The sequence below is a fragment of the Protopterus annectens genome, chromosome 13.part0 (assembly GCF_019279795.1).
Source record: "Protopterus annectens isolate FY-2018-M chromosome 13.part0, PAN1.0, whole genome shotgun sequence".
Lineage (NCBI taxonomy): Eukaryota > Metazoa > Chordata > Ceratodontiformes > Protopteridae > Protopterus > Protopterus annectens.
The window spans coordinates 1,356,433,492-1,356,450,836 of NC_056747.1; the positions used below are offsets into that span (position 1 = coordinate 1,356,433,492).

The following is a 17,345-nucleotide window of genomic DNA, read 5'->3' on the forward strand; positions in this document are numbered from 1 at the left end:
CCCAGGAACAAGAACAAAGTCAAAAACTAACCAGAGGCAAAGACCAGTAATGAGTGTCAGTTTTTAAATACTGGCACTGTGAATGAAATGTGAAAATAATAGCACCTGTATTATCCCGCTTTTCTGAAGTATAAGCACCCTTTAACTACAACATCCAGCACTGCATGGGTACAGCAATTATCAATGTTCCACAATAAATGCTCCAAGTGGACAGAAGATCAAATAAACATAAAAAGGAGAATAGAATTACTGGAAATGAATTTGTCCTCAAATTTTGAGAGTATCTTCACGTGGTGGGCCCTGTTTTCATAAAATCTCACCAAGATGGCACTGATATATAGACTATATTTTATATAGTTACATCATGGGCAGAGGTAGGTTAAAAATAAAAAAAGATAGCTGGGTGCACAAGTCTCAGGATAAGAAAGTGTCCAATCCTGATATCATCACTTGGGCTAAGAATGGAAAAAATGACAATGTAGAATCCTCAAGACAGGGAAACATTCCTACAATGGGGTTCGGCCAGTCTCAGGGGGTGGATGCCCCCCCTGTTGTAGAAGCAAGCAGTCTGCAAAAAACACAAAAACTGACAAGCCAAAAAATAGCCATAAAGATGATAGAGTGGACTATTCAGAACAAGGAAGAAATTATATATTGTTAATATTATGTAAGAAGGACAGAATTTCCAGAGACAAGATATTCAAAAAGATTAAGAGAGAAATTAAAGGAAAGAAAAATACTAACACAAAAAAACTGTCAAAAGCTTCAAATGCAAATTTGTGTTCATTAATACATCACATCCATGACAAACATTCCCTGGGATTCATTGACGTCTACAGTAAGTGTACAATGTTCCGAGTAAACAGGCAACCCGCACCTTCTTCCTGAGTTTAGTTGTCGTACTGATGTTCTTGCAGCCTTAAATACTGAGGAGAGTTAATAAATGTCACTACAAATTGTAGACTCCGTGTACATTTAGTGTAATCTTTCTGAGTGACTAGAAAGAAACAAATGTTAGTGATGTTCTTGAATACAGATCGTGTGCACTTCAGCTGTACATTTAGTTTAGGCGTTAATGAATATGGCCCATTATACAGTCTAAGAAACTTTTGGTCACCTGCAAAAAGAAGTGACAGAGGAAGAGCGAAAAGAACAAAAAATAGAAATTTCTGAAAGGTATAAAAAGTAAACAAGGATATGAGGAATAAAAAGAGACCTGATATGGTACAATGTTTTTGCAAAAGAGAAAGCAAAGCTCATCAGTACAAACGAAGCAGCCCCAAAGTTATTTCATAGGTTCATACTAGGCTATCTGCCCTAGGGCATTTATAAGCCTAGCCAGAGTGTGTTTGGCTTTCGCCACCCATTTTAAATGAATTTTGCTATGCCCTTTTTTGAGGTTAGTATACTGTGCCTCTGTCTAACAGTGACACAGAAGTGATACCCGGGGTAAACCTACGATCTCCCATCCACTCATCAACATTCCTCTTGAAGAGAGTCAATGAGGGACTCTGTCTAACCTGGACTGGGATTTTATTCTAGAGTGAAGGGAGCCTCTGGGTTATGAATCTGTCCCTCCAGCATGTCCTATTTATTTCAGTGCTGAGGTTCAAGTCTCTCGAGCTCGATGGGATTTGGATTTTCTGAGGTGCAGCATGTCCATTAATTCCGGGTTGGACATGGCTTTATACGTTAGGCACAGATCACCTCTGAGCAGGCAGTATGCCACTGAGTAGAGCTGGAGTTTCTTTAACTGGGCAGCATATGGCATCTGTTTGAGCCCTTTGATCCTCTTGGTGAGGTACTTTTGGGGTCTTTCCAGTTGCTGCAGGTGTCTGGTAAGGTACATCTCAAAAGGGGCATTGTACTCAATTATGGGCCTGATGAGGGATGAGTAAAGAGGCGCAATGACCTCCTCTGATCTAGATGTGAATCCCTTCATGATTAGGTGGCCTATATAAAATGTTTTTCTAACCACTTTGGCCACGTGGTTGTCAAATGAGAGATTGCTATCAACTTGGGTCCCCAGGTCCCTAATTACTTCTTCTGTACTTAATGGATTACAACCTATGTGGTAATTTGTGGGCACTTTGTTTTTGCCAAAGAGGATGACTATTCACTTTTTGGCATTTAGCTTGAGGCCATGGCTCTGGCACCAGTTGTCTGTTTCTATGAGGCCCTTTTGGAGGATGCTTGTATCGGCTGGAGAGTCGATTATGGTGCCCAGTTTGCAGTCATCTGTGAACTTGGTCAGCCGCAGTCCTTCCGTGTTGGCCTGTACCTCCGAGAAATATATACCAAACAAGAGAGGTCCCAGGACTGAGCCTTGTGGGATGCCACTTGTAACTGGTTTGGAGTCTTCCATGGCTCCAGCAATTCTAATAATGTGGGTTCTGTCCTTGAGCCAGTTTGCAACCCATCTAGTGACATAAGGGTTTATATTTAAGCTGGTGAGCTTATCTATAATGCCCGAGTGGGGTATTGTATCGAAGGCTTTTGCGAGGTCCAGGTAGGCTGTGTGGACCACCTTCCCCTCATCAATGGCCTTGGTGACTGTTTCAAAGAAATTGACCAGGTTTAAGAGGCAGGATCTGCCCTTAACAAAGCCGAACTGGGTAGGATCCAGTGTCTGTAGGTCCCCGATATCTTTATTTATGAAGTCTATGATGATCCTTTCCATAGCTTTGCAGACCAAGCTAGTCAGGCTTATGGGGCGATAGTTTCTAGGATCCGTTGAGGCACCACCTTTGTGGAGAGGGACCACTGTTGCTGTACGCCACTCTTTGGGTACATATCCTGTAGTAAGGGTGAGATTGAACAGTAATTTTATGTTTTGGTTTAGCTCTTCTTGGAGTTCATGTAGGATGCAGCCCGGGACACTGTCTGGTCCCATTGATGCTGTGTTTTTATCTTTGGAGAGGGTGGCTCTTACCTAAGCATCTGAGATGTCAGGGGGGCAGCACTCTGCTGGGATAGATATTTGCCCTTTTGGTGGGGAGGGGGGGGGAGAGAAGTTTGCGCTGAACCTGCCAGCTAGGATGTTGGCAATGTCTGTGGATTCGGTGTATTTTTTGTCATTTTGGACTAATTCTGAGCATATCTGGGAATTCCACCCAGATTCCTAACATAACTAAAGAAAGCCTTGTGATTATTCTTAGTGTCCTGTGCAATTTTTCTCTCGAAGCTGGTCTTAGACGATTTTATGAGTGCCCGTAGTTTTTTGCTAATACTGATCAGAGATGCCTTCCCTTTTTGGGATTTTGCTCTATCATGTAGTAGCTTCCTCCTTCTGTTGTATCGTTTGTTTATGGCTGGGGTCCACCAGACAGGATGTCTGCCTTTGGAGGATTGGGTCTTGGTTTTATTTGGGATTGCATAATCCATGCATTCCTGAAGGTGTTCATAGAATGCATTTATAAAGGATTCTGCGGTCTGGGCCGCATTTTCCACAGGCCCGGGGCTTTGAAGGATTCCACCTCAGTTTTGCGGAGTGTGAAATTTGCTTTAGAGAAGTTTTTCACTGTGGTTTTCTGGGCAGGGGGTGGGGTCGGGATGTGAATATCCAGTGAGATTAGTTTATGATCTGATCTTACCAGTGAGGGATACACTTCTGGTCTGGAGCATAGAGTCCCCATTTTGGTGATGATCAGGCCCAGTATGTTTTCCCCTCTTGTGGGAGTGGTAACAAGTTGTTCCATAGCATTTGAGTTTATAAATTCTAGGAACCTTTGGGCTAGGGTGTTGGAGCTAGAGTAATGCTCCCAATCTATGTTTGGGTAGTTGAAGTCACCCAATATAATAGTGTTTGGAGAGAACTTCATATTTTCCAGTGTTCTCAGGAAGGCCGAGTGGGGTTGCTGGGTTTGGGAGGGTGGTATGTAGCAGGCTATAAACTGGAAGGCAGTTTTACCCACTGTTAGTTGCACTTGGATAGTCTCTGATGCTTCGTGCTGTGCCACCAACCTGGAGGTGTGGGTATCTTTGACGAATATTGATACTCCCTCTCCTTTTGTGGTTCGGTCCAAGTTTTGGGGCCGAAAAGCATGGTATGAGGTATAACCTGGTAGTGCTGGGGTGTGAAGAGAAATGCAGGCAAAAGCACCCAGACAATACAAAAATAAGATCACAAAGGGGAATGTAGAACAGAAGATTAATAAAGTAGAAGTTAAACAAGTAGAAGCTGGAGTTATGGAATACCTGTGAAGTGAAGGATTTAGTGTAGAAAGTCTAACACGGGTTATGTCACAGCATGATGGAACAATGAGTCCCCCAGGTATGGAGAAATAGGAAGAGCAGGAGACATCAGAAGAAGGAATGTGGACATGTGAAGAGTTACCAAATAGCTGGGTAACTACAGCAGAGCTAGTAAGAGAGTTGGCTAGAAAGGTGCTTGGTGTGACATCTGGAAAGAGGAAGGAGGACAAGGAGACCTGGTGGTGGAATGAAGAAGTACAGGAGAGTATACAGAGAAAGAGGTTGGTGAAGAAGAAGTGGGATTGTCAGAGAGATGAAGAAAGTAGACAAGAGTATAAGGAGATGAGGTGCATGACAAAGAGAGGTGGCGAAGGCTAAGGATAAGGCGTATGAAGAGTTGTCTAAAAGTTTGGACACTAAGGAGGGAGAAAAGGACCTGTACCAATTGGCTAGACAGAGGGACTGAGCTAGTAAAGATGTGCAGCAGGTAAGTGTGATAAAGGATAATGAGGTAAACGTACTCACAAGCGAGGAGAGTGTGTTGAGCAGATGGAAAGGGTACTGTGAGGGGTTGATCAATGAAGAGAATGAGAGGGAGAGACGGTTGGATGATGTGCGGATAGTGAATCATGAAGTGCAGTGGATTAGCAAGGAGGAAGTAAGGATAGCTATGAAGAGGATGAAGAATGGAAAGGCCGTTGGTCCAGATGACATACCTGTGGAAGCATGGAGGTGTTTAGGTGAAATGGCAGTGGAGTTTTTAACTAGATTGTTTAATGAAATCTTGGAAAGTGAGAAGATGCCTGAGGAATGGAGAAAAAGTGTTTTGGTACCGATTTTTAAGAATAAGGGTGATGTGCAGAGCTGTAGTAACTACAGAGGGATTAAACTAATCAGTCACAGCATGAAGTTATGGGAAAGAGTAGTGGAAGCTAGGTTAAGAAGGGAGGTGATGATTAGTGATCAGCAGAATGGTTTCATGCCAGGAAAGAGCACTACAGATGCAATGTTTGCTCTGAGAGTGTTGATGGAGAAGTACAGAGAAGGTCAAAAGGAGTTGCATTGTGTCTTTGTGCATTTAGAGAAAGCATATGACAGGGTGCCTAGAGAGGAGTTGTGGTATTGTATGAGGAAGTCGGGAGTGTCAGAGAAGTATGTAAGAGTGGTACAGGATATGTACGAGGGTAGTGTGACAGTGGTGAGGTCTGCAGTGGGAGTGACAGATGTGTTTAAGGTGGAGGTGGGATTACATCAAGGATCAGCTCTGTGCCCTTTCTTATTTGCAATGGTGATGGACAGGTTGACAGACGAGATCAGACAGGAGTGTCCGTGGACTATGATGTTTGCAGATGACATTGTGATCTGTAGTGAGAGTAGGGAACAGGTGGAGGAGACCCTGGAGAGGTGGAGATATGCTCTAGAGAGAAGAGGAATGAAGGTCAGCAGGACTAAGACAGAATATATGTGTGTGAATGAGAGGGAGGATAGAGGAATGGTGAGGATGCAGGGAGTAGAGGTGGCGAAGGTGAATGAGTTTAAGTACTTGGGGTCAACAGTTCAGAGTAATGGTGAGTGTGGAAGAGAGCTGAAGAAGAGAGTACAGGCAGGATGGAGTGGATGGAGAAGAGTGTCAGGAGTGATCAGTGACAGATGAGGACCAGTAAGAGTGAAAGGGAAGGTCTACAAGAGAGTAGTGAGACCAGCTATGTTATATGGGCTGGAGACAGTGGCATTGACAAAAAGGCAGGAGTCAGAGCTTGACGTGGCAGAGTTGAAGATGTTAAGATTTGCACTGGGTGTGATGAGGATGGACAGGATTAGGAATAAGTATATTAGAGGGTCAGCCCAGGTTAGAAGGTTTGGAGACAAAGCCAGAGAGGCAAGATTATGTTGGTTTGGACATGTGCTGAGGAGGGATGCTGAGTATATTGGAAAAAAGATGCTAAGGATGAAGCTGCCAGGTAACAGGAAAAGAGGAAGGCCTAAGATAAGGTTTATGGATGTGGTGAGAGAGGACATGCAGGTGGTTGGTGTGACAGAGCAAGATGCAGAGGACAGGAGGAAATGGAAACAGTTGATCTGCTGTGGCGACCCCTAACGGGAGCAGCCGAAAGAAGAAGAAGAAGTTATGCAAAGGGGAAAGCAAAACTAATCAATACAAAAAAGCAGCACCAAAGATACTTGAAGAGAAGTACAGACAAAGGCATCTTGATATGGAAAATTTCACAATACAAAAAAAAGAAGAAAACAAAGGGGAAAGTAGAAACGAATATTAGTAATGGAAAAGTTAAAGAAATAGAAACTGCAGTTATGGATTAGCTGTGAAGGATTTAGTGTAGAGAACCCAACTCAGGTAACGTCACAGCCTGATGGAACAGTGATTCCCAAATTAAGGAGAAACAAATGGAATGAGGATCACCTGCTCACTTGCCACATGAGGATGCTCTGCAGCCCTCAGTAGGAACCAGTACAAATGTTCAGATGAAGTAGCACAATAAGGCCAGGAGCAGGAACCAGGCAACTATGAAGCAGTCAGTGCTGTTGAGGGATACGCCAGTGAGTTCCCATATGGAAGAGAAACAGACGACGCAGGATGCAGCAAAAGAGACTATGTCACAGGAACATGTTCTGGAACTTTCTATAGGATGCCACAGGAAATAGACAACAAAGAATGTGCACTCAGTTTAGAAGAAAATGTTCTTAGGGAAGAGATCCTTGATTTAACACAGATGGATAGACATATTACGAGTTATGAAATAAATGGATTGCAAAAAGTAAATAGCAAACAAAATGTTACAGTCTGATAAAATAGATGAAAACATTAATCAAGACTATTAACAGAAATTCATGTAATATAACAGAAGTAAATAGGATATATTACTGTGCAGCTAAACTAATTAAGACTATTAACAGTAGTTCATATGATATAACAGAAGTAAATAGGATTTATTACTGTGCAGCTAAACTAATAACACAAGAAGAAACTCTTACCACAACAACACAAAGCAGTAAGGGAAAGGAAGGGGAGAAATCAAATGCCATCCTGGAAACGTTGAAAAGAAAAAAACTATAAACCAGTTAAGACAAGAAATGTCATTATTAGAAGAGTATAAAAGAGGGAACAGATCAGGATAGACGTGATAAAAGCAACACGCAGTACCTGAACATATCGAGGTCTGTTGCACACTATTGCAAATAATAAAGTAAAGATATCAGCACAAGCGGGAAAACTTAAAAGATATGTAAATAAATATAAAAAAGGAAAAATAAGCAATTCATTGATGACCCAACAAAGTTTACAGAAGGACTGGGAAACAAAGCGAAAGGAATAGCAACACCACCAAAAAAAGAAGAAATAGACACATTTTGGAGAAATATCTATGAAGACCTTGTGGAACATAATAAAGATGCTGAATCGATTGAAGAAGTAAAAGAAACAGTAACAATTTCCAATGTACAGGATATGAAATAGGGTGAAGTTATGGCCAAAGAAAATGAAACACAATTAAGAAAAGCTCCTAAGTGGAAAACCCCAAGCCCAGATGCAGTACCTAACTTCTAGCTAAAAGGATTTAGCCCTGAGTAAGAACTAGTTATATGTCCACCCTGAACAATCACCAACCTGGTTAACAACAAGAAAAATGATACTTCCCCTTAAGAGTGAACCTGCAAACTATCTTAAAAACTATAGGCCAATAACTTGCCTTCTGACAACATATAAACTATACACTGGAATTGATGCTGACAGAGTTTATGTCATTTTGAAGAAAACCCAATCATGGCAAAAGAACAAAAGGACAGTAAAAGAAATTGATATGGAACAAAGGATCATTTGTTATTAAATAAAGTCATAGTGGAGAACTGTAAAAAGGGGAAGAACCTAAGTATAGCATGAAGATATTAAAAAAAATAAAACATATGACAGCATCCCACACTCATGGATAAAGGAATGCATACAGATATATAAGATACACCCTTCACTGATCAATTACATTACAGTTACCATGAAACAGTGGCAAACTACCTCGCACCTAAGCCAAGATAAAGGAGAAATTATTATCCTAGGGATAAAAGTTCAAAGGGGGATATTCCGGGGTGACTTTTTGTCTTGGCCTTAACTAATTAAGCTGTCTACCTAATAGATTAGGTCATGGTTACAATTTGGCTTCCAAAAAAAAAAAACGCAAGTGTAAAGACTTCTCATCTTCTTTTTGTGGATGCTTTAATGCCGTATAGATCATCAGATGAGGAGATCAAAGCACAACTGCAAGTTGTCAAAACTTTCTTGGATGATATAAAAATGTCATTTGGTCTTGATAAATGTACAAAAGAAACATTTAAATTAGGAAAACTGCAGCACCAGGAAAACATCAGCCTGGGACAGGAATGTGATATAAAAGAACTTGAACAGGAGGGAATGTTTAAATATTTGGGAACCGACGAAAGATAACAATAAAACATGGACAAATGCAAACAAAACTCAGTAAGGAATATTTTTGAAGACTAAAATTAATACTGAAAACAGCCTTGACATCTAGGAACAAGTTATAAACCAATTTGCTATTCCTGTTCTAACTTGCAGTTTTGGGGTGATGGACTGGCCCCAAAAGGTACTGGATCAGTTGGACAGGAAACAAAGAAAAAATGCCTTATGCTTATGAAATGACACATAAAAATCAGTGTATACCAAGATTGTATATTCTCATTCTGAAAGAGGTTTGGGGCTCCTCAAAATTGATTACATGTGTACATCTACAATTGTAGGACTACATAAATATCTGCTGAAATCACCAGATCCAAACATAGTGATTGTTTTGAAACATGAAGAGAACAAATCTAAGATGACTTCTCTGTTTAGTTTGGTGTCAGGCGGGAATGGGAATTAAGCCAGAAGAAGATGAAAATCAGGCAGCAGCTAAATATGCCAAAAAGCAAAAGAAAGAATATAAAGAGAGGGATCAGATGAGAAGGCAAGAAATGTGGAAAAGGCATAAATATATCTGCAAGTACAGACGAGTCTTAGAACAGCCTCATGTCAATCAGTATCAGAAGCAGGAATGGTTAAGGGGAGGTGAATTTAAACCAAAAGATGAAAGGTTGATATTGGTGGTCCAGGATAATGGACTACATACGCGTTGGTTTACAAAGTCATTGAACACATGAGAGAAACAGACAAATGCAGGTTCTGTAAAACAGAACTGGAAACAGTCACACATCTTTTTGCTGGGTGTGATATACTAAAGGCAGAGGGCCTGTTTACTGAATAGCATAAAGGTGTGGCAAGACGGTTGCATTGGGGATTGTGCAGACATTATAATATTGTAGTTGAGATGCATTGGAAACATTAGCCACAAAGCAATATAGAGATTGATGATGTTTATATGACATGGAATCACCCATTACCCAACAGTTCAGAAAATAATTGTGAGAAAACCAGATATAGTAGTCCATGAAAAGAAGAGACAATAGGATTGATCATTGAAATTGCTTTACCCAGTGATTACAGTACCTTACGTAGAAGGAGACATAAAATCATAAAATACCTTGATTTGCAGGCAGAAATTAGGGCAGTATGGCAGAAGTATACCCAGAGAGTTCCAATAATAGAAGGAGCGGGGGGTTTCATCAAGAAGAACTCACAGTCGTAGTTAGATATACTACAAATACAGGTAACTCCACATGAATTACACAAGAAGTCATTTCTGGGCATACTGTGGGTACTTTGAAGAACACTTTTGGCTAACATCAAAGATTGAAACAATATTAATTTCATGAACTTTAATCAAACTTTGACTTAGGAATGGGGTCCATTCCTGTCATTGTGTTAGAAATCCAAAAGACTTGGAGAAATTAAACTGGTTACAGAACTCATCAATATTCTGCCATGAAATCAGAAATTTTAGACAGGATGAAGTGAAAGCTTGACACAAAATCAGAGGAATCCCTTCTAATGGTGGATACTGGAGCAGTATTCAATAAACACACTGGAAGTATCTGATCAACAATCTAGGAAAAAAGGCTGATTATGAAAAATCATGCATATCTCTATAGTGTTTCATTTCTCCAGTATATCAGGCAGCATGCATGGTCTCCTGGACTGTAAGCCTAATAACTGCCTACCTACCTACGTCTTCTGTAGCCAGGTTAATGAATGTACACATTCACTAAGAAACCATTGAAGGCATTTAATGTGCAGTTCATCTGGATTGACAAGACTATATATATATATATATATATATATATATATATATATATATATTACCAAGAAAAAGTATGTGTATACAGGGTTTATTTTCCGTTTTACATTAAGAAGTATAAGTCTTTTGAATCCAGCTGTTCAACCTTGTTAACAAGTGAATAAATACATTCACTAAGAAACAAACGCAGGTACTTAAAATGGTGAAGTCCGTTGGGTTTTCAAGTCAGAAAGTAAAATGCACGTCAATCAAGCAGATAAACTCATTCAGTCTAAGCTATTACGTGCTTCTGGGTCCATATGTATCAGAGCAATAGCTAGCAGAGGATTCCTTTAATTACTACCAGTAATCTGGCCCTGATTGTCAGGGACATATTTACATTTTCTACAGTTTTCCTCTCTGCCCCTCTTTAAATTACTAAACACGTGACAAATGGGTGATTACAATCAGACGGGTTCGTACATTACAGTTATAGACGTCCTAGTTTTCAGAAAATGCAGCTGATTGGAAATCCTGTCATTCTATGACCATTTCTACTCAGTATCTCTAACATTTAAAGTATTCGTGACTGGTGGTGTTTGCCCTTGACTAGTTTTTCTTTTAACCCTGAGTTTTGCAATAACAGGTTGAGAACCGTGAGAAGATGTGGCACTTGTTTTACCTGGAAGGTCTGGAAGGTAAATCTTATTGAAAAGTAAAAGGCAATCAAGTTACCTGAAATGTCAGCAAACAGTAGTACTCCATAAATCTCTTCTGTACGAGGGACAGGCTTCTCTATCTCCTGATAAACAACCAAGTCAGGAACAAGGCTGGCAAGTTTGTTAATTTTGTGTGGTAAGGTAAACTCAGACTGAGCCATTTTACAAGTATTTATCAGTAAATTATGTCAAAAAGCAATAAACGTGTGCTGTAAATCCTTCTGGTTTTGTAAATAATACTGGAGAGATTTCCTGTATCTGAGGTTGTAGAGGACAGCTCTAGTGTTCTAGAATGCTACTACATGTGATGATGTAACAGAAGTCCTTTAAGAGCATTCTGCATATTAATGAGCTCACGTAAAAACAGCCGTATGCAAGAATGACCTAGCAATCACTGCATCCTGGGCCCCAAGAGCAGGCAAGTCATAGCCAGTGGCAGGTTTGGGCTGTGGCTTTGGTGCGTGGGATTGTGTCCCATCCCCTCACACATACCATAACCACTGCCTGCCACAAAAAAGTGATGAAATCATAGAATGTTACTGCCAAAAGTTGAATACACAGAATTGATTGAGTTGCACACTTCTGTCAGTCTGTACCACAATATGCTGTGTTTTGCATTGATGAGAAGAGATATGATCAGATATGCAACTGGAACAAAAAACAAAAAACAAGATAGGAGTAACTAAAAAAGCATGTGAAAGAGGAGTTCATGTTGACAGTAGTATCTTGTTAAGAAAAAATAATTAGCCCAGCCATCAGAAATACTAAGTTATTCATATTAAACCAGTCGGCATGTTATAGCGGACCCAGACATATAACTCTGCTGACTCATCATTTAAGCCAGACAGTGGTGGAGCTACTGCTAGTGAACACATTGTATAGTAAAATAGAAATGAGCAATATCTTTCGGCTTCTCCCATTGCAGGTTGCTACAGCGGATCACCGGTCTGTAGACTGACAGGGGAGTTTTTACAGTGTCAAGTTGCCAGCCCAGCACACAATCTTCACAGAAGACACATGCACCTACCCTGCATTTCTTTTAAAACTCACTCGACCACAGGGAGGACACACAGACTCCGCACAGAAGGCACTCCAGCCAAAAACTGAACCAGAGAACCTCTTGCTATGAGGTGACAATGTTAACCACTGCACCACTGCAACCGACATGTGGAAATAAAATTGGATAAATATGGTGCCAGCTGTTGGTTTAACACTGAAAAAGTAAGTATCATGGCAGCTTGAAACAAACTATGCACCTTTCACCAGGTTAATAAGAAGATCTGATCTGTGTGTCTAAATTGTTACTGCATCATTTTGTTTTAAGTAGGGTTGTTTTTATGTTACTAGTATATATTCTATCATCATGAAGACCTAACTACTATTTTAAGTGTCCCTTTGAGCAGGATGAGGAATAAATATAGCTACAATAATAGGCATGATGAGGCAGTTTTTGTATAAAGCATTGAATCCCAATCTTCCCCTAGAGTACTTCGGGAAAAATCTAGGCTACGTTTTTACACCATTTCAAAATGATTAAGATGTCATTCAGTGAGTTTAAGAATCATAGATCCACAATGGACACTCAGTATTCCTGGGGGGTGGGGGGGTGGTAGATTACAGTACATGGGAAGACAAGTAAAAAACTGCTCTTATTCTGGCTTGAAACCTATCTGTTGAGACTGAAATCAAATCATTTATTGAAACTACTATGTCCTTCCGCTTTACAAGCCATGGTAATTAGAAAATTGCGATTAGTGAGCATGAAAAATAAAATAAAAAAATAAAAATAACAAATACAAGTAACTGCAGTAGCAGTTACAATGACCTGCCATTCAACATCCCCTTGCTAAATGCAGCTCTTGAAAAGTGGCAGTTAGGTAGTGGGGGGGAACCAAAGGGAAATATATTATGCTGGCTGTTATTTATGTATTTCATCTGAGTTTTAAATGAGCTATAAGGACTCACTATTAAGATAAAAGAGGTATTATATCACTTATGTGTTCCATTGGCTTTGTGTTTTTTGTACGTGTGAGACACTGTCTTTAAACATTTGCATATATGTATATAATAAAGTGTTTGTGTCTACGTGTTTGTGTGTGTGTGTGTACGTGAATGTATTTATTTGTCTGTATGCATGTATACATCCATGTAAACAGCATGTGTGTGTGTCTAGCAGGGGGCATTTCCTAAAGCGAGGCATGGGCTCAGTGGCCTGGAAGATCACTACCACTGTCACATCAAACAGGACTACTCTTGTTTAGTGCTCCCTGGGACATCACTACCACTGTCACGTCAGACATTACTACTCTTGGTTTGTTCTGACTGGGAGATCACTACCACTGTCACGTCAGACATTACTACTCTTGGTTAGTGTTACATGGGAGAACACTAGCACTGCCATGTCAGACAGTAGTACTCTTGGTTATGCTGCCTGGGAGATCACTACCACTGTCACGTCATGCAGCACTACTCTTGGTTATGCTGGCTGGGAGATCACTACCACTGTCATGTCAGACAGAAGTACTATTGGGTAGTGCTGCCTGGGGAACACTACCACTGTCACGTTAGACAGGACTACTCTTGGTTAGTGTTACGTGGGAGAACAGTACCACTATCATGTCAGACAGTAGTACTCTTGGTTATGCTGCCTGGGAGATCACTACCACTGTCATGTCAGACAGGACTACTCTTGGTTAGTGTTACGTGGGAGAACACTGCCACTGTCATGTCAGACAGTAGTACTCTTGGTTATGCTGCCTGGGAGATCACTACCACTGTCACGTCAGACAGGACTACTCTTGGTTAGTGTTATGTGGGAGAACACTACCACTGTCATGTCAGACAGTAGTACTCTTGGTTATGCTGCCTGGGAGATCACTACCACTGTCACGTCAGACAGGATTACTCTTGGTTAGTGTTACGTGGGAGAACAGTACCACTGTCATGTCAGACAGTAGTACTCTTGGTTATGCTGCCTGGGAGATCACTACCACTGTCACGTCAGACAGGACTACTCTTGGTTAGTGTTACGTGGAGAACAGTACCACTGTCATGTCAGACAGTAGTACTCTTGGTTATGCTGCCTGGGAGATCACTACCTTTGACACGTCAGACAGTACTAGTCTTTGTTCTGCCTGGGAGATCACTACCAATCTCACGTCAGACAGTACTACTCCTGGTTACTACTGCCTGGGAGATCACTACCACTGTGACGTCAGACAGGACTACTCTTGGTTAGTGCTACCTGGGAGATCACTACCTCTGTCATGTCAGACAGAAGTACTATTGGGTAGTGCTGCCTGGGAGATCACTACCTTTGACACGTCAGACAGTACTACTCTTTGTTCTGCCTGGGAGAACACTACCACTGTCACGTCAGACAGGACTACTCTTGGTTGGTGCTTCCTGGGAGATCACTACCAATTTCATGTCATGCAGTACAACACTTCGTTAGTGCTACCTGGGAGATCACTTCCATTGTCGCATCAGACAGGACTACTCTTGGTTGGTGCTGCCTGGGAGATACCCTACCACTGTCACGTCAGACACTACTACTCTTATTAGCTTTTGTTCAGTATTTGTAATATACTATTTTTAGTTTACTTGTTTAATTTAACTATACTGGATTATTAATTTATTAAGGTGACATTTAGAATTTTCACTGCAGTTTCTCATTCTTTAAGGAACTCTGGTTATAAAAGCCAAACCCTTTCCCAGAATGAGAATATTAATATTTCTAAGATTTCTACGTATTCTTTTAATTTTAGAGAACGCCTCAAGATTTGTAGTGTTCCAAAATAGCTTCCTAATTAAATATATATTGATGACCTTCCAGTTTATAATCTTTACAAAAATATCACTGCAAGACTGTGTTACCTTCAGCTTCTGATGCTAGAAGCAGATCCTAAAAACGGAGAGGGTCTTCTCAGATATTGCAGATATCAAACAAGGGAGTTCTTGCCAGTTATATTAATGCTATAAAACTGCACTCGACTCTGTAATAAAATAAATAAATAACCTTTGGCGTAATAACTTGAACTGCTGCCCATGGATGATGTTCATCTGAATGATTGCAGAACTGATCTTGGGAGAAAACATCACAACGCGCCAGGTTACTGATGCTTAGACTAAAAAGAGGAACTTTTCACACTAATTTAAATAAAAAAATGCTTTAAAGATTGCAAAACTTCAGACATAATAAACCATGTTTGGTGTCTGGCATGGATTTAAAATTTAGCTCATTTCAAATAAGAGAAGAAGATCATGCTAAACAAAGAAAATCTAAAGACACTATATTAGAAACCTGCATGCTTTTTTCTTGTCTTCTTTTATCTTTTTTTTATATATATCATTCGCTCTTATTCTAAAGATAGTATTTTTAATAATTTGCTGAGGCTTATGGACTGCATCTGCAATAAATGCAGTAGCTATGCTGATGGTTAAAACAGTTTTATCAGGTAAATGCAGACTCATATTCATCAGTTGATAGTTTTGTATTCGTGTAGTATTTACAGTAACTGATAATAATGTACAGCAGACAGATGAGTACAGATACAGCAAACCGATCATTCAAGACGGAGAAGCAGAAGAGATGTAAAAAATGACCTAGGGTTATATGTACAAGACAGCTACATAATCACAACATTTAACATTATGGTGTAAGAGAGTTTAATAAAGATTAGATAAAGAATGCATGCTGGCGGAAAATAATGCTAGTGAAGAAAATGGATAACAGGCGTATATTACTTGGGAGAAGCTACAAAGGTGAGATTGATGAAGCAGGCCAAAAGTTGAAAACATTAAACGGCTAAGGATGCTACCAAGGGGAGTGAGGAAAGAAGGAAAGGCAGCAATTATGGGAACGTGCAGGATAATTGGAAAACTCTGAGGTAAAAAAACATTAAAGGGAACACAAAGGGGTGAAACAGATTGAGAAAAATAAGGAAAAATAACAAGTGAGAAACATAGAATAGCATGGTGGTACAATTAAGGGGAGTGGGGTTGAGTCTTAACGTAATGCATGTGCCTAGATTTACAGGACTGGGATATTGGCAGAGTAGCAGTTTAACAAATCCAAACAAAGAGGTCACAAACAAGGCCGTAGCTGAATAAAATGCAGTTTAATATAAAGTCAAGTTAGAGCTTTCGTGCCATCCAAGGCACTTCATCAAACATACACTAAAAACAAATTCAACACATTTAAATATGATTCCAACAGTTTCATCATCATGGAACAAACCAATCATGATGTCACATTAATTACTCAATTAAAACATACTCTGTGCAAAAACACTTATAATTCTGATACTAACTACAATAAAAGTATATATATATATATATATATATATATATATATATATATATATATATATATATATATATATAAATATATATGTGTATATATATATATATATATATATATATATATATATCATAAGCAGTAAAATCATATCATATACAACTCATTCTGAAATGTAGCACTTATTTTAAAAGCATATGTAAAAAACTTTTAACAATTGCCTACCTTCTAGCAGAAGCATGTGTTTCTGCAAATGGTCAGAAGATGGCAGCAAATACTACATTAATTCATTGAATGACCACAGGTGCTTAATCACATAAAAATATAAATACATATTAAAAGCCACATCTTTATAGTTAATTAAATGACAGTGTCTTGACAAAAGCTAACTGTCCTAAAAACATATGTAATATAACTGTCGTTCTGTAAAAAATACATATATGCACATACAAGGAAAAAAATATATATATATATATATATATATATATATATATATATATATATATACATACACGTGTATGTGTGTATGTGTGTGTGTGTGTGTGTGTGTGTGTGTGTGTGAATTTATGTAAAAATATGTTCATGCACAATGTTAAATATCAGTATAGTGAATTCACCTAAAACCTAGTAACAAAATTACGTAGCATATCAAATAAAAAAAAATGTAATGTCTGAGAGGTCTGTCTAACAAAAATAGTTTAAGTACTACCCTTTTAGACCAAAAGCTCTATCTACTTGTAACCTAATTATCCATTTTGTCTCACATTTCTCAGTGTAGTTCTTAAACTTTCCTAACCTAGTACCCTTATTAATCAATTCTATGGCTTAAACCACAAATTATATGCAGAGTGTGCTTATGCTCATGAGGGAAATAGAGACTAAAGTGCTGAAGTTAAAGACAATTCAATGGTAACAAAAGCACCTTGAAGCATGTATTCGCTTTAAAGTTGTCCCAAG

At 39.4% G+C, this 17,345-nt stretch overlaps 1 protein-coding gene across 1 annotated transcript in view; it reads right to left on the reverse strand.

The window, feature by feature from the left end:
• The window catches only part of ADCY10 (adenylate cyclase 10), a 376,739-nt gene extending 365,489 nt beyond the window's left edge, over nt 1-11,250 (reverse strand). Inside the window, exon 1 of the mRNA XM_044054989.1 lies at nt 11,106-11,250. Within this exon, the coding sequence (XP_043910924.1) occupies nt 11,106-11,250 (145 nt within the window). The remainder of the gene's footprint in view (nt 1-11,105) is intronic.
• Between the last annotated feature and the right edge of the window lie 6,095 nt (nt 11,251-17,345).